This window comes from Schistocerca nitens, chromosome 9, assembly GCF_023898315.1.
Source record: "Schistocerca nitens isolate TAMUIC-IGC-003100 chromosome 9, iqSchNite1.1, whole genome shotgun sequence".
NCBI classification, from domain to species: domain Eukaryota; kingdom Metazoa; phylum Arthropoda; class Insecta; order Orthoptera; family Acrididae; genus Schistocerca; species Schistocerca nitens.
The window spans coordinates 508,146,529-508,165,446 of record NC_064622.1 but is presented as its reverse complement, the minus strand read 5'-3'; the positions used below and the strand labels follow the sequence as shown (position 1 = coordinate 508,165,446).

At 39.2% G+C, this 18,918-nt stretch overlaps 1 protein-coding gene across 2 annotated transcripts in view; it reads right to left on the bottom strand.

Annotated features, from left to right (window-relative positions):
- LOC126203028 (origin recognition complex subunit 3) overlaps positions 1-18,918 on the bottom strand; it is a 122,875-nt gene that overhangs the window by 32,483 nt on the left and 71,474 nt on the right. For both annotated transcript variants that reach the window (XM_049937266.1, XM_049937267.1), the window contains exons 8-9: positions 12,436-12,633; positions 5,949-6,065 (exon numbers count right to left, since the gene is read on the bottom strand). In XM_049937266.1, coding sequence (XP_049793223.1) covers positions 5,949-6,065; positions 12,436-12,633 — 315 coding nt within the window. The remainder of the gene's footprint in view (positions 1-5,948; positions 6,066-12,435; positions 12,634-18,918) is intronic.

Sequence of the window (18,918 nt, the reverse complement as noted above, 5' to 3'; positions counted from 1 at the left end):
CTTCTTAAACATATGTTCCAAAACTTGTGGGAGGTTGGTATCCATTATTTTTAGGATTTCTGGTACTATGGAGTCTTCACCTGGGGCTTTATTGTTTTTTAGACTGTGTATTATGTGTTTTATTTCTTCAGCGTCTGGAGGTTTTGACTCGGTATTAGTATTTCGGTGGTTTTCAAAACTCATTTTATCTTTGGGGGGTTCACAATTTAGTAGATTCTCGAAATATTTTGCTAATATTTCACAATTAGTCTTGTTTGTCAAACCTAGCTTGTTCTCTTCATCTTTAAAACATAAATTTGGGGATTGGTATTTGGTTAGCTGTTTTCTAAAAGTTTTGTAGAAATCTCTAGAATTATTTCTTTTAAAGTCTTCCTCAATCTGTTCTAGGTTATCCTGAAATTGTCTTCTTTTTTTTATTATGGAAAAGCTTAGCTGTTTCTCTTCTCTGGATTTTAAAATTGTCAAGATCTTGAGGATCTTTTGTGGAGTTCCATTTCTGCCACAATTTCTGTCTCTTCTCCAGGTTCTCATCACATTCATTGTCCCACCATGGATGTCTTCTTACTCTTTTCACGAGACAATTTTCTTTTGCTATTTCAACTATTTCGTTTTTGATCTCCTCCCATCCCGCTTCCTTATTTATTGTGGATATGCCATCGCTATCTTTGTGCAATGCTCTTTGAAACCGTTGTTTAATTTCTTCATTTTTTAAAGTTTCTGTGTTATATTTTGGAATTTTGTAAAAGGTTTTCTTCTCTTTTCGAAATGGGAGTGGTCTGAATTTAATCGTAGTCAAATAGTGGTCTGAATCAACATCAAGGCTTTTCAGCACTTTAGTGTTTTGAATTTCTTCTTGACAATGAAGTGAGATAGCCACATGGTCAATTTGGAATTCTCCGAGAAGTGGATTTGGTGATCTCCATGTTTTAGTTTTTCGGCTCAGCTTTTTGAAATGTGTTGTCATTATTTTCAAGTTGAAATGCCTACATACCTCTATAAGCCTTTCTCCATTTTTTGAAGTTCTTTTGTGACCTGGGAAGAGGCCTACTGTTCCATGGTATTTTTTCTCCCTTCCTATTTGTGCGTTAAAATCGCCTACTAACATTTTGATGTTCTTCTTTGAGCACCTATCCAGTTCCATTTCAAGTATGCTTTTTTTGTATCTTAAAAATATATAATTTCGATTGTTGTTACTCTGCATGATTATAATATTCAAATAGCATTTCTGGCCAACATCCACACAAAATACGTTTTATTTTTTGCATAACTAAAGCTTAAAACTAATTTAATTTCAATTTATAGTGGAGTTGCTAGTCGCAGATAGGCACAACAAATAGACTTTCCAAAATGAGCTTTTGGCCAACAAGGCTTGGGGGAGGGGGCGCGCACACACACACACACACACACACACACACACACACACACACGACCACAGTCTCTGGCATCTGAAGCCAGACTCTGACTGTGTCTATAGTCTATTTTTGACAAACACCTTGTTGGCTGGAAGCTCATTTTGTGAAAGTCTTCTTGTTGTGCCTATCTGTGACAGCATCTCTGTTATATGGTGAGAAGCAACTATCCTTTTCATAATATTGTTCCATTCCATCTGGGACTTTTCACTAATTCCAATTTCATGTTTACATTTAGTTTGGACAAGAAGAGAATAGAAGCTTTCGAAATGTGGTGCTACAGAAGAATGCTGAAGATAACGTGGGTAGATCACGTAACTAATGAGGAGGTATTGAATAGGATTGGGGAGAAGAGAAGTTTGTGGCACAACTTGACTATAAGAAGGGATCGGTTGGTAGGACATGTTTTGAGGCATCAAGGAATCACAAATTTAGCATTGGAGGGCAGCGTGGAGGGTAAAAATCGTAGAGGGAGACCAAGAGATGAATACACTAAGCAGATTCAGAAGGATGTAGGTTGCAGTAAGTACTGGGAGATGAAGAAGCTTGCACAGGATAGAGTAGCATGGAGAGCTGCATCAAACCAGTCTCAGGACTGAAGACCACAACAACAACAACAACAACATTAAATTAATACTTCTTATTCCACAGATCATGAATACGACAGTTTGTAATGATATCGAACATATCAGTTTAATGCAAGGTTTTCTATACAATGTAATTAATAACTTTCTTTTTATAGTTACTACTTCATATTTAATAATTCATCTAGTGAGTGGAAGGAGCTGTCATTCAGAAATTGTTTTAATTTGTTTTTAAATGCTGCCTGGCTATGTATCACACTTTTAAGGCTATTTGGTAAATGAACTACGACTTTTATGACAGTGTAATTCACCCTTTTTTGTGCTAAAATCATATGTAACCCAAAATAGAGAAGATCATCCTTTCTTCTAGTGCTGCAGTTATGCACTTTGCTATTGTTTTTGAACTGGGATGGGTTATTATTAACAAGTTTTGTAAGTGAACATATGTATTGTGAAGGTACTGTGAATATCCCTAGTTCCTTAAAAAAATGTGTGCAAGTTGATTTTGGGTGGGCTCCAGTTATTATTTGGATTACCCAGTTCTGTGCAATGAATATTATTTCTCTTAATTATGAATTATCCCAAAAATATGAAGCCATATGAAAGTAGTGAATGATAACAGGCATAGTTAGGCTAATTTACTGATTTATTTATCACCAAAATTTGCAAATGTTTCAGCAGGTCATCATCACTGTGTTTCTTCCAATTCAATTTCTCATTAATCAAACACCCAGAAATTTTGAATATTCTGCCCAATAGAAAGAGACTTGTGTTCAAAGCCTATATTTATCAATTAGTGTATACTGTGTTTCTCAAAATTTAGTGAGAGTTTATCTGCAGGGAACCACTTAATAATTTTCTGAATTATTTTCAATTTTCCCAGCTAATTCTTGTTTTTTGGGTGTGATTATTATAATACATCACCAGCAAAAAGAAGTAGCTTTGCATCTCCATGAACGTAGAGTGGCAAGTCATAAATATCTATTAAGAACAATAATGGACCCAAAACTGAACCCTGTGGGACATCGTCCTTGAAACTTACCAGTTAGATGACTCTGCTGATTTTTGCAGATTGTCTGTACTGCAAATTTCAACCTTCAGCATTCTTCCACATAAACATGAATTAAACCATTTGTGCACTGTTCCACACATACCACAATACTTAAGTTTACCTAGAAAAATTTTATGATTCACACAGCCAAAAGTCTTTGAGAGATCACAAAAACTTCAAATGGGTGATGTTCAGTTATTCAGAGCATTTAATATTTGATTAGTGAAAGCATATATAGCATTTTCTGATGAAAAGCATTTCTGAAAACCAAACTGACATTTTGTTACTGGTGTTAGTGGGAAGGATGCATATGGCACAGGTTGTGAGGCAGTCATTGAGATGAGGGATATCATAGTGATATGTGTAGCTGAAACCACACTGCGAGCAGCAGCACCAGTGCATGACGGGAGTGGCGACTGGGTGGGGATAAGGATTATGCTGGGGCAGGGAGGGGGAGGGATAGTATAGTGGGAGTGGCGGACAGTGAAGTGTTGCAGTTTAGACTGAGGTAAGGAGAGAAGGTGCAGAGGGGGGGCAGAGGATAAGTAGTGAAAAGGAGAGAAACAAAAAGAAATTAAAAGATTGGGTATGGCGGTGAAATGACAGTTGTGTAGTGCTGGAATGGGAACATGGAGGGTGCTGGATGGGTGAGGACAGTGACTATCGAAGGTTCAGGCCAGGAGGGTTAGGGGAATGTAGGATGCATTGCAGGGTAAGTTCCCACCTGCGCAATTCAGAAAAGCTGGTGTTGGTGGGAAGGATCCATATGGCACATGCTGTGAAGCAATCACTGAGGTGAGGGATATCATGTTGGGCAGCGTGTTCAGCAACAGGGTGGTCCACTTGTTTTTTGGCCACAGTGTGTCAGTGGCCATTCATGCGGACAGACAGCTTGTTGGTTGTCATGCCTACATAGAATGCAGCACAGTGGTTGCAGCTTAGCTTGTAAATCACATGACTAGTTTCACAGGTAGCCCTGCATTTGATGGGATAGGTGATGTTAGTGACTGGACTGGAGTAGGTGATGGTAGGAGGGTGTATGGGACAGGCCTTGCATCCACGTTTATTACAGGGGTATGAGCCATGAGGTAAGGGATTGGGAACAGGGGTTGCGTAAAGATGGACGAGTATATTGCGCAGGTTCGGTGGACGGCGGAATACCACGATAGGAGGGGTGGGAAGGATAGTGGGCAGGACATTTCTGATTTCAGGGCACAACAAGAGGTAATCGAAAGCCTGGAGGAGAATGTAATTCAGCTGCTCAAGTCCCGGATGGTACTGAGTTATGAGGGGAATGCTCCTCTGTGGCTGGACTGTGGGAATTTGTTACATTTTTAGGTCCTTTCATGCTATACAAGATCCGAAATTTACACAGAGCTGCAACTCCATGCAGCTTCAGTTGTGAGCCACAGTTTATTACTGGCGAGCAGTGCCATGCCACACTCTCAGCAACACACGGTTGGACGTTTCCAACAGTCGAGATGTGGAGAACTAGCTCGTAATGTAACAGTCGAACATCCTCTGAATTGAGATAGATTGGGATGATGTGTGGTCTCGTGTTGTCTTGCTGGAAGATTTAGAAACAGCCACATACCCTAACGCATCAGAAATACAAAGGCTGCTCTCCAAATTACTGGCCGTTTGAACCTAAGTGATCCTGTTGTGTACCCAATGGCACCCAATACTTACACGCCAGGGTGGAACTAAGTAAAGAAGGGATATTAGTGTTTAATGTCCTTTCAACAACAAGGTCATTAGAGATGGAGCACAGGCCGGTATTGAGGTAGGACGGAGAAGGTAAACGGCCATTGCCTGCAAACCATCACACTATTTGCCTCAAGTGCTTTAAGGAAGGCACAGAAAATGCAATCAGGATGGCCAGAAGCAGATTGTGCTAGGTGCCATGTCAATATGATGGAGATGAATGCAATCTGGAAGTGTTCTTTCTACTCTGAGGCTCCACACGTGGATACGTCCAGACTGATGCTATAAGCAGAGGACTGACTTTTGTGAAAAAAAAAAACACGTAATGCCACTCCCGTGTCCACGGTGTTGTCATTGGGTGCAACACTGTGGCAGTACTCGGTCTGCCGCTGCACTGAGAGAGGCTGTAACAACTGTTGCTGGGCTGACAGTCTGCAGTGTTCCAAATGATGTTGCTTTGTCCATGTGGATACTGGTCTGCAAACAAGCCCACATACTGAAATGTGTGCAATGCGGCCACACGAATAATTTGTATGTCCTTTCAGGTGCTCAGTCACACGGGGCCACTCAGATCCTACAAGTGTAAGATATGGCCCTCCTGAACTCGTCGACTCGGCATGTCACGAGATCTTGACCGATACGAGCAATAGATGATTCTTCTTATCACACGAGGCAGAAAATGATATTCTCATGAACGATCAACATTCAATGTGGTCTGATTTTGAAACTTGCCAAGTAATTTTTCCATTTGTACAGAATGTAGATGACACTGCTCCTACCTACATGGTATGGCTGCACTAAAATGCTAATCATTAACAAATTAGAGCAATTTTACAGGTACTGGCAGAAGTAAAGCTGTGAGGACCGGGCGCGAGTCGTGCTTCGGTAGCTCAGATGGTAGAGCACTTGCCCGCGAAAGGCAGAGGTCCCGAGTTCGGGTCTCGGTCGGGCACACAGTTTTAATCTGCCAGGAAGTTTCATATCAGCGCACACTCCGCTGCACAGTGAAAATCTCATTCTGGAATTTTACATTTGTTCATCGCACTGCATTTTTAATGACCTGAAGTTAAGCTTCGATCATTCAAATCTTTATCCTTTCATACACTGGTTGCCTTTGATAAGTTTAAGACATAAGAAAAACAAAAATACATACAAATTTACATACTAAGGAAAATCTAACAAAAATGCAGTAATACATACTGTTTTTCCAAGGGGAGACGTTGGAAGTGATGATGTGAAGCAGTGCAGACAACGTAATGCTATATGAAAATTCATCAAATGGCATCGAAGATTTTCAATCAGCTTCTTTAACAGACCCTGCAAAACAAAGTACGAGTCTCTTATAATACAATAATTTCTTCAGACAACCACATTTACTTTTCCTGAGTGATGTGACAGGGCCAACGGCCAATATACATGGAGGAAATTGGCAGTTATGTATCAGAGTCCATAATTATGGAGGGAGTAATAATTATTCAAATTTTCTTGCATTGTGATTTTGTGAAAAGTGGGGAAAGACACTAGGGAAATTCTAAGGAGCTTATTGTCAATGACCGACAACTCCATTTTTCACTAAATTTAGACAGATATCTTTATTACATTCCCTTATTACAATGCGTATCTAGCATGGCAGGATACCCCTGATGTATTTGAAACAAAAAGTCACATTGTTAATATTGAAGATTACCCTGAAATATTGCAAAAATGGGACACTGAAGCTCTCAGGAAAATACTCAATTGTACGTACTAGGAGGAACGAACCGAAGACAGTAGTCAACTCAACTAAATACATTTTATTTATTTGCTTCTAGTGATCATCTAAACTATAAAATGTTCACAAAATCAAACAATGGAAACTCCAGGTAGAAATATCAACAATGCAGGAAAATACAGATTGCTACTTACCATAAAGAAGACATCATAAGTTACAAACGAGCACAATTAATTGTACCTGTCTGCGACTTTTTAATGTGTCTTCTTTATGGTAAGTATCTATCTGTCTTTTCCTATAAAAATATTAAGATTTTAATGTAAAATGGATGAAACTGAATTATGAGCTACCATAAAAATTTTAGCAGGTTTAAACCAAACAAATGAAAGAAAAGGACTTGGATTTGGCATTAAAAGATATCCCCTCTTTGCTTCTGTCATTAAGAAACGGGCTGCTGAATTTCAGCATAATTATCTACTCAATGAAGATGTGCAAAAGCATATATGACTGATGAGATCGTGGCAAAACTTAAATGTTTAACTTCATGTTTGCCAGCTGAAGGTATGGAAGAATGTTAAGGGCAAATTGGTCCCTATCCACTGTATTTTAACACAAAAATTTGGTCGCGACTCAATGGCTGAAACATTGTTCAAAAATAGTTTCATAACAGTAGATGAAATCACAACACACCTGAGACAAAGCATCAGTCAAAAGAATTCCATCTGCAGGAATAGTCATGGCTACTATTTTCTAGAATTCTTGTAGTATGGTGCTCACAGATTATCTTCAGAAGTGCAAAACCATCACTGGGGATAGTTCAGTACTAGATAATCTGAAGAAGGCTAATCAGGCTAAACCTCTGTATCTTGCAAAGAAGAAAGATATCGTCCTTCATAATAATGCACCTTCAAACGTCTCAAATCACTGCTGCAACAATAATATCCTTTGTTTGAAGTGTTTCCACATCATATCGCATGAAGAGACAGCAGAACAGATGCTTATTGTGGACAAATTTTATTATACTGGGGGCATTAAGAGGATGGAAAGTCATTAGACTAAAGAAATTTTTTTTTACAAGATGACAATGCTAAAAAATAATAATGAAAGATAAAACTACAGGTGACATTCTCTCTTTAATTTTGTATTTTCTTCATCAGATCAATAACTTTCTACCCATCCCTCATAAACAGTGAAACACGAGTTACAGGAAACTAAAACAATTTACAAAGAACAACAGTAAAAATAGATTATTACAATGCACTCCAGACAATAAGTGAAGAAGTGATCAAACAAATGGTTGGCTCAAAATATTACACTACAATGTTCCCTTAGGCTTAGTACTGCTAGTGGTGGAGGTACACCATGTTTTCCTTTGAACTACAAGCACCTCATCCACCCAGTTACATAGGTAAATCTTAAAATACTTCAGGCTCTTTAACGTGCTGCCTCACTCCATTAAGGAAAATGAGGCAACACCTAGTGCACTACTGTATAGTGGCCTCACCAGAAGTGAATTGGAAAATACAGGAAATCTATATCCGGGTGGAACAACACCTTCACTGAATGTGCCTTAGCCACTGCACCAAATCAAGGGTGCAGGAGGAAGAGGTGAGAGGTAAAGAGCTCATGCTCAGTACACTGCAGCTACAATTGCAGAAACTACATGCACAATGTACCAAATACGAGCTGAAAATCTTTCTTACTGAAATTTGATCTCCAGTGTTATTATGCAAATGTATAATGTAAGAATGTATTGATGCTTAAAGGAGGGTTGAACACATTCTCAAATGAACTGCTAAAGCCCTTTCCACTGAGATGAAAGTGGTATTTTGATAATAAATTCTAAAAGGGAGATAAATATAGAGCTCATGAAAGTGGAAAATAAAGAGGCATGAAAAGATGCAATGAAATAAAAGAGCACCAGGTCTCCTAGTTTACTAGGCAGGAATGCTGCCATTACACCACCACAGCACAGATGTGAACTGAAGTGTGTGTTAGGGAGGACATTGGACTAGGGTAGTCTGTGCAACAATCTTAGCTACAGAGCTGTGGTGGTGTAACGGCTAGCATTCCTGCCTAGTAAGCAAGGATACCCAGGTTCAAGTTCCAGTCATGGCACAAATCTTTATTTCTTCAGCTTCCATCATTATCATAGATAAAGATGAGACTCAAATGTCTCAAGGAAAATTTACAAACAGCATCTCCTTATTTGAAAAGCAGTAGAAACTGTGCAATTCGTATCATGTATTCTTACCCATTATAGCTGTTTGTGACAAAGCAAGTCGGGATCTTTTCACTTCCTCTATTGTTTTGCTACATGCCTCCTTAAAGTCATTTTACTTTCATTTTTGCCTAATTCATTTACATACGTGAGGATGATCTGCAGTTCCATAAGAGAGAAAGGTTGGCCCACAGTCTTACGGAATATACCACTATATCTAAGTTTGTGCTTAGTTTTGTGTATGTACTCAATTTCCTAATTTATTTTGACTATTCCGAGCTAATATCTTTTGTTATAGGGTGAAATCGGTAACTGTTTCATGACTTAGATTCTATTGTTGACTTATACATAAATATAGATTCTGTACTAATTCTAAGCATTTGGAAGAAGAACCACTAGGATTCTTGAGGTGTTTATTTGGCGCTATTCGAAAACATGTTAACAAAGTCAGCCCTTAATTAATTCCAAAATAATCACAAGGTTTGTCAAAAGTATTGCTTGTATAACTATATCTTAATTTCATCATTTAAACAAATAATTCAGCCTAACCTTTGTAGTAGAAGAAACTGTTAAAAAGAAGGAATTTTTCTATATATGCAGTTAATTGAATGAGTTATGTTTTAATTTTAATTTCTGTAACTTAAACATTGAAAAATGTATAGTTTCAGTGCCTCTTATTGTGAGGATATATAAAAGCCTGATTTTTGGTCCCAAGACAGTCAGTTCACGGCCGATTTTCAGACGAGGAAACTGTAATGGTTAGATCAACAACAATGCATCAACTTAACCGTGAAATAAGTGTAACACACATAGGCCATATGTTAAAATAATGACAGTTTCTATTCAATAGTATCAAACGTACCATATTATTCTGCAAGAGCTGTGTGGTTGGGTTTCTACTCCTCACAGATTTTTAACGGTAAACTATCGTAGCAGTATGCTGACGTTTGCCTGCAAACTATTAATGAGGCTTATCAAAAGTTAACCAATAGTGAACTGTAAACATAACTGTATAATATTGTGGGGTTGTGAATAGTGAAAGTAAAGAACTTTGAAATGCAACTGTGCAACTGTCGGCTACATCATTTACAGTAGCCAGTGTTGAACTTCCACCCCATACCCCCATTTTTCAGCCAGTGTAACAATCCAGTATGTCGACACCAAGGAGTATCAATGAAGGAATAAAGCAGGCAAACATCACACATTGTTTCTTGTAGAAGATATCAACAAAATGGGAAGTTGATAACACTTGGATTAAAATTTCCAGAACTATGGATAAAGAAAAATTTTGTATCACGATGAAAAATGGTTTATGTGAGAAAATGATAAAATAGGGCAACTCAGTAAGCTGCTTGTGTCTCTTATGTGCGGATGGATATGTGCGCGCGAGAGCGAGAGAGAGAGAGAGAGAGAGAGAGAGAGAGAGAGAGAGAGAGAGAGTGTGTATACCTGTCCCTTCCCCCCCCCCCCCCAAGGTAAGTCTTTCAGCTCCCGGGATTGCAATGACTCCTTTCACAAGACACTTTATAATGAGCTTACTATTAGATCATACATAGGATTGCTATTAGATTCAAGCATCATTAGACAGATTTCACATTATCACAAGACGAGCTAATCCTGTCTGTGTATGAAGAAGAGGGAAATAATATACGAGCCTGATGAGACTGTAACAGCTGACTAATCAATTTCCAAAGTAAATGACTGTCACGTTTGTTTTTTATAAGAGTTCTGTGGGAAAGAACTGTTTGTGCATTCATGGCTTATGAACAAAGCATGCAGCCTTTTGAATTTGTTGTGAATATTTCCACCCTTCGAAAGGAAAGAGAGACGTACCACTAGCCATTACTAAGCAAAAGTATTGTATGGTGCGCACAACATACAATTCTTCCTCGTTCACAGAAGGAGTTATAGTCTGTTTCTGTGTTATGATACTAATTTACAGTTTCATTATGTAAAACTGTGACATCACTTATTGATACCACCCCATGGACATCTATAGGTTGGTAATAGAATGGCAAGTTTCCGTCAGACACCGATAGTGGTTGTGCGGGATCTGGTGGACCCAATGGTACACGCCCTATGAGCCATGCTTCCAGCGGCTCTGGACTATGAGTGCCCTCTGCTGCCACGATACAGAATGGCTAGTGGCAGGCACTCAACGCACTAGCACTTGGAGTGTCTTCACTATGATACAATCGCACGTGCTAACTTAAGGGCGCCTCCTCCTGGTTGACAATGTGATAGCTGGACTCTTGTTTCTTGGTGCATTATTTGTAATGGGTCTTCATATACTTGGAGAAACACATATTAAGTAAATCTGTTCAGTTTGTTAACTTGTTTGCCAATCATTTCTGCTACTGTCCAGCTTTCCTATGAAGACGGTTGCCGCACCACCCCATAAGCCCACCTTTCCTTACCATTGTGTGTGAAGTTGTACACAGCAAAAACCAGTTAACCTAACAATTCACGAAGAATGTGTAAACTTTGCAGATTACTGTGTGGTAGTTAAGGGTTTCACCACACCGGTTATATACTTTATCAGTAGAAAAATGCAGTCAAGAACTAAACCCTGAGGACTATTGACAGGTGGACTGAAAATTTGTCTAAATACTCCAGTATAGTGTGTATAAATGCTTCTGTAATATTTAAAATTATGTAGATTATCTGGTTACCTTAGTCTACCATAAACCTTTATGAATCCACAAAATGATTCCATATGCTGTGTGCTTTAGAAAATTAGAAATTATGACAAACAGCATCTTTAAATAACTTATTTATGATAGGATCAATTATAGTGCTCCTAGGTTTGAAACCTTATCCATACTCATCACTTTGCTTTAGGTTCTGCCTAAACTTATTTTTAAGATGGTGTATGTCTATGATTTGTAAATCTGCAGGCTACAGGGAAGACTTCTCTCCCACAAACCCCATTAACAACATGTGGTTTCTTCCCCCCTCCTCAAACTTATTTTGCCGATGACCACACTAGCTTATGTGATTATTTCTTCTTTAAGTGTATTATTTTACACGTTACATGTTCAATATCTATTACAGATTTAATTTTCTTAGAAAAACACCAATCATTCAGCTAACAAACAAAATATAAACTGAATCATCCTGTATAAACTGTATCATCCCATGTCTAATGACTATGTCGATGGGACATTAAATCCTTGTCAATTTTCCTTCTTCCTGTATCATTAGGAACAGGAAAATTTCACAAACATGATAATGTGGAAAACAAGCACAAAAATTAGCCCTTTTTGTCGAAACAATGCAAAATTGGCCATTTTTACCAATAACTGCAAAATTCTGTAATTTTTCCATACAAAAATATTTTAAGTCTCAGGACGGTAGTTTACTAATATTCACTGATAGTTATTCAATGTTCAAACTGCATTTTGATTGCTAATCTCAAGCCTGAGGTACACGTATAATCTTAAACTGACAGTTCATTTACTGCGTAACAAACTTTGACGTGATGATGAAATTAGCACCAAAATTAGCAAAAACAATATGGAATTTGGCAAGAAAACACTGAATTTGGCAAATATTAATAACAAATTTGCAAACGTAATAACCAATTTTAAAAAATAACAACAAATCTGGCAAATATTAAACACCGATTTTTGCAAAAAAAAAAAAAAAAAAAAAAAAAAAAAAAAAAAAAAATTCCTATCCCTAAGTCTCATCACTTTCATAACAATTTAGTGTTATTCAAGTAGAAATAATATTTATTACTGCAGCTTACTCACTCGGAAGCAGGTATCATCCAAAAGAATAGGAGCCCTTTGCTTTGTGGGAAGAGATTCGACATATGCACGCAGAGACGGCAGACGCCTGAGATACTCAAGATCCTCTGCAACTAAGCCAGACACTCGGGAATCCAGTTCTTTATGTGAACAACACAATGAAAACCAGTCCCGGTCAGCATAATGGTCCATCATACAAATCTGTAATAAAGAAAACAAAACAATTTAATTTACCAACAAAAATTCACATGTAACAAAAGCCACGGACATAGTTCCTGCAGTTCAGACCAAACATTGACAAATTACTGAATATGAAAAATGATCCATTGTTTTAATTTCCAAGCAAATATGCCTCAGATACTGCTGTCAAAAGTACATAGGACTTCACATATGGTCACCGACCATTATTTGAAATAGGAAAATAATCTTCCATTGGTAATTGAACATGTTGCAGACAACTAAGTGAATTACATGCATCAAACAATGGAAGATCAAGGATGGAATAATGACAATATTATGTAAATGGTAAATTCATGCAAATGCAACACACACACACACACACACACACACACACACACACACACACACACACGACAATAGTCTATGGCTCTTGAGACCAGACTGCAAAGCAGCAGTGCATGATAGGAGAAGCAATGTGTGTGGTGGGGATAAGGAGGAGGTTGGGAAAGGGGTGGGGGATGGTAAAGTGCTGCTTGTAAGAGCAAACAGGGATGAGGTGAGGAGAGGGTAGGGCAGCTAGGAGCAGTGGGGAGTTCAAAATAAGGGGAGGGTTGGTGGAGGAGGGGGTGGGGCAGCAGAAAGAAGTAAAAAGACTGTGGGTCAGTTGGTGGAACAGAGGGCTGCGTAGTGCTTGAGTGCAAAGAGGGAAGGGGATAGTGACTGTGACTAACAAAACTTGAGGCAAGGAGGGTTGCAGGAATTTAGGATATATTGCAGGCCATCTTGGGATTACACATCAGCAAGGTAATGCCCGCCTGCACAAGGTTAGAGTTTCTACTTCTTGTCTTAGTGCTTGCCAAACCCTACACTAGGCAGCAAGGTCACCGGATCTCTCCCTAATTGAGAATGTTTGGAGCATTATGGGCAGGGCCTTCCAACCAGTTTGGGATTTTGATAATCTAACTCACCAGTTACACAGAATTTGGTACAATATCCCTCAGGAGGACATCCAACAACTTTATCAATCAACGCTGTGCTGAATAACTGCTTGCATAAGACCAGAGGTAGACCCAACTGTTGCCGACTTGCTCAATTTGTCAAGCTCTTACTTCTGAATAAATAATTCAATTTTTCTCCATACATGTACAACACAACTACAGATTTCCATGCCACTTGGATACTTCTTCTGTGATGTGTCTTTTCTTTTTCTTTTTTTCTTACGTATATTTTTTTCCTAGCTTCTTTTCCCTGTAGCCTGTTTGTCTTGTTTTGTTTTAGGGTGCAAAAACAACTAGGGCCATATGCGCCCATGTCAGAATCATAGAACACAAAGACAAAAAAGGAGTTAAAAACTACTACACAAAAGCCCAATTGACAGAAGGGAAGACAGCTAAAAAACACAGACTTGGAGAAAGGTCCATAAAATACACCACAGAGAAACAGAAGTCCTGAACTGAAGATTAAATGCCCTTTGCTATATATAATTTATGCCACCCTCGGCCAACTCTTGTTTTTTTCCGACCCTGACGCTATTAGGTTTCGAGGGCTAGGGGTCTTCCATTTCCAACCTATACTTCTACTGAGCCGAATATCTCCCGGGATAAGGAGATTACCTTCTATCAAGTGCCAACGGCCTTCTAGGAGGGCGGATGAGCGGCTAGAAGGAAGGGCATTCTCTTGCCCTTGGGGTGGGAAACTGCTCCTAAAGGCGGAGGAGCCACAAGGTGGCCAACGGCATAGAATGGAGAAGGCAACGGGAAACCACTCCATTAAAGACCCGGGCGGGTATCCCAAGTATCAACAGCTTATGATGGAAAGCTCTTTGGTTAAATTCTCCGGAGGTAAAATAGTCCCCCATTCGGATCTCCGGGCGGGGACAACTAAAGAGATACCAAAATCCAAAAGCATTAATGTAAGAAGGATAGCAACATGGAACGTCAACTCACTTCTTAAATGTGGTAAACTGGAAAACTTGAAAATGGAAATGAAACGAATGGATATTGATATACTGGGAGTCTCAGAAATGAGATGGCCAAACGCTGGCGACTTTTGGTCAGGGGATTACAGAATCATACACACTGGAACAGCACAAGACAGTCCCGGGATTGCAGGAATGGGAATTATCCTCAATAAAGAGATGGGGTTAAGAGTAAAAGGATTTGTTCAACATAGTGAGAGGATAATTTATGTCCGATTGGAAACTAAACCAAGAGACACAATCATAATCCAAGTATACATGCCAACTATGAGGCTCGAGGATGATGAAATCGACATGATGTATGACCACCTTGAAGAAGTAATTGGCAGAATTAAAGGAGCTGAAAACCTTGTCATCATGGGAGATATGGATGCCGTTGTTGGGGAAGGTAAAGAAGAGGATGTGGCAGGGAATTTTGGATTTGGATTAAGAAATGAAAGAGGGGATAAACTTGTAGAATTCTAACGCTATTTTGTCGAAAGTCGACATGTTAAGAAACGTGGCTGTTGTACTTAAGGTTTATAATTTATATAAAAAACAGATACCAGTCACATGTATGGTTTAAAAAGGTTTATTATCTTCATACCATAATTCTGCCAAAGAAATAAACTTTGCATTACAAATACCTTCTTTAATCATTATCCAAGAAGAAGATATACTTGGAAAATGCCTGGTGACATTAACAGATACCAAATTGACTTCATATTAGTGAAGCAAAGATTTAAAAACCAAGTTAAGGACAGCCAATCATATCCAGGCTGTGATGTGGAAAGTGACCACATACTCGTTATGACGACGACTGAACTAAAATTCAAGAACATTAAAAGAAGAAGTACATGTAAATGGGATTTGACAAACCTGAAAAACGAAAATACACTGAAGCACTATCAACTAGAAACAGACAAGAAAACAAATACACAGGGCTGCAATGACATCCAAAGCAGCTGGAAAAAATAAAAACTGGTATTTTAGAAGCAGCAGAAGAAGTAATAGGAAAAGAAAGGACAGAGAAAAGGAAGGAATGGATCACTAATGACCTACTAAATATGATGGAAGAAAGAAGGAAATTAAAAAATTCTGTGAAGAAGGAAGACCAAGAGAAATACAAGAGTCTGAAAAACAGAATCAACAGAGAGGCAAAACAAGCAAGAGAAAAATACCTTGATGACCTCTGTATTTCAGTTGAGGACAACACGAGCAAGGGAAATATCGACAAGGCCTATAAATGTGTGAGACATTGCTTTGGAGACAGAAGAAACAAGTGTAGGGCTGTGATGGATGAAAATGGCAATATGTTGGATGACGATGATGAAGTTGCAAGAAGATGGGAACAATATACAGTAAAACTGTACAGCGGACCAAACCTGTCTGAAAACATCATGGAAGAAGAAACAGAAGTAGATGCACACAACATAGGTGAACCTATATTAAAGGTAGAGTTTGAACTAGCTCTGAAAAAATTGAAAAACAACAAATCGCCTGGTATAGACAATATCCCAGCCGAACTTCTGAAATCTGGAGGAGCAAAACTGAATCAGGAGTTGTATAATCTTGTTTTCAACATGTACGAGCAGGGTAAAATTCCTACAGACTTTGAGAAAAACATTATGATCCATATTCCAAAGAAGGCAAATGCTACAAGATGTGAAAATTATAGGACACTCAGCCTAGTTACTCACGTCTCTAAAATATTAACCTCAATTATCCTAAAACACATAGAACAAAAAGTCGAAGCTACACTCTCCGAAGACCAGTTTGGATTCCGGAAAGATAGAGGAACCAGAGAAGCAATATTTGCTCTAAAACTAATAATAGAGAAACGACTAGATAAGAACCTGAAAACATACATAGCTTTCGTAGATGTAGAGAAAGCCTTTGATAATGTTAAATGGGATAAGATGTTTGAGGTACTCAAAAAAGTAGGAATAGACCATAAAGATAGAAAAATGATATGGAACCTCTACAAAAACGAGACAGCAGTTATCCGTGGACGGACAAAACAAGAAGAGGTGCAGATACGGAAAGGTGTCCGACAAGGTTGCGCACTATCCCCTGTTATCTTTAACATATACATTGAAGAGGCACTGAAAAAAGTAAGGGAAAATTCACAGACAGGTGTAGTAATTCATGGCCAACGAATAGATATGATAAGATATGCCGATGATATAGCTGTCCTGGCTGAAAGTGAAGAAGATCTTGTAGTCCTACCGAATAGAATGGATAAAGTTATGGGTGAAGAATATAATATGAGAATTAATAAAGCAAAAACAAAAGTAATGGCATGAGACAAAGAAGATCAAGTGAAAGTCCAAGTTCATGTAGGCAATGAACTGCTTGAACAAGTTGATAAATTTACTTATCTGGGCAGTAATATTACCAGGGATGGAAGGAGCAAGACAGAAGTGAGAAGTAGAATAGCTCAAGCAAAGGCTGCTTTTAACAAGAAGAAAAACATATTAACATCTAAGAACATCAGCATTGAAACCAGGAAAAGATTTTTGAAATCATATGTGCGGAGTGTGGCATGCTATGGGTGTGAAACATGGACTCTCGGGACAGAGGAACAGCAGAAGCTAAATTCTTTTGAAATGTGGTGCTATAGACGCATGCTCAAAATAAAATGGATCGACAAGGTCACAAACGAAGTGGTTCTGGAAAGAGCAGGTGAGAAGAGAAGCTTCTGGAGTTTCATTGTTAAAAGAAGAGTGCAATTTACAGGCCATCTATTAAGACATAAAGGACTCCTGAACACAACCATAGAGGGATATGTCGAGGGAAAAAGACCAAAAGAAAGACCACGACTGAGGTACATGGATCAAATCGTGAAAGATGTGGGATGTAACACCTATAAAGAAGTGAAGACAAAAGCTGAAAGACGCACAGAATGGAGACAAGCTGCCATTGTAGCTGTTGCAAACCAATCCTTGGATTGACCACTACAGAAGAAGAAGCTATATTGCTACGATGGGTAAAAAGTAAAACGCTGTCGACAGTCCCCACGTCATTCACTAAAATGGCTTATAGCTCAGACGGCAAACATAAATGAGAACATAAATGTTAAAAAAAGGGCATTCTGTCAGGAAATGGCGAACCGCCAAAGATTGAGGACAATGAGCACAGAGTGATGGGGGAGCACCACTTAACAAATGGTGATTGTTAAAAAGACAGTGCTAAAATGATCTCACAACAAGAGGGCCAAGCCTCTGGGAGTTGCTTAATTTCCCAGAGATTGTTCCCATGAAGGAAGCACCAGTGGTGATGCGAAAGTTACGCCACCTGATGGTATGAGCCAGTGACAGCTTTCCTGGACCTGTTGCACTAAGGGATGGATGGTGCACAGCACAGAGGCACTGAAGGGCACTGAGAAAGTTGGAGCAGGTGACACATTTGAAAAATCCTGTGTTGCTGGATGTATTGCGTGGGTTGATACAGGGCAAAGAGCTCTGCTGTAAATACTGAACAGTGTTCCAGAAGGCGATACGGAAAATTTTTGGTACCAGTGACAAAGGCACACCACACACCACTGTCAGTTCGAGAACGATCAGTGTATACAAAGGTCTAATGCGAAGTTCTGTGCAAAAGGCTGTGAAACTTACAGTGATAGAGCAAAGCTGGAGTAATGTCCACGGGCCACTGCAGGAAGCCAAAGTGATAAAGGATTCACACCCATTAGAAACAGGCCGCTAATGTGAAAGTGAAGCTGCTGGAGCAAGAGCCAAAAGCGAACTCCAGGAATTAACAGAGCAGAGAAACACGCCCCATACTGGTGATCAAAGGAGTCGTTGAAGAAGGAAGCATAGGATGACCAAGCATGGCAGACAAATGGCATGCATATCTGCTGAAGTGAAGCTACCAGAGCAAGAGCCAAAAGCAAACTCCAGGAATTAACAGAGAAGAGGGACATGCCCCATACTGGTGATCAAAGGAGTCATTGAAGAAGGAGGCATAGGATGACCAAGCATTGCAGGCATTGCAGACAAATGGCATGCGTATCTGCTGAGGAGAAACTCATGGCAGTATGACAACAGTGCAGCTTCTGCACACAGATTCTCAACCGGGCTAGAGTGAAAGGCACCAGTTGCCAGATGGATGCCACGATGGTGGATAGTATTGGGATGTCGTAATAAGGATGGAAGTGCAGATGCATTAACAAAACACCCATAATCTACTTTCGAACAGAGAAGGGACCAATAAAAACGGAGGAGGGTTGGCCGATCCACTCCCCAGGAAGTACGACTGAGGACACACGGGACATTGAGGGACCAGGTACAGTGGGCAGCCAGGTAAGACATGTGGGAGGACAAAGAAAGTTTCCTATCGAACAAGAG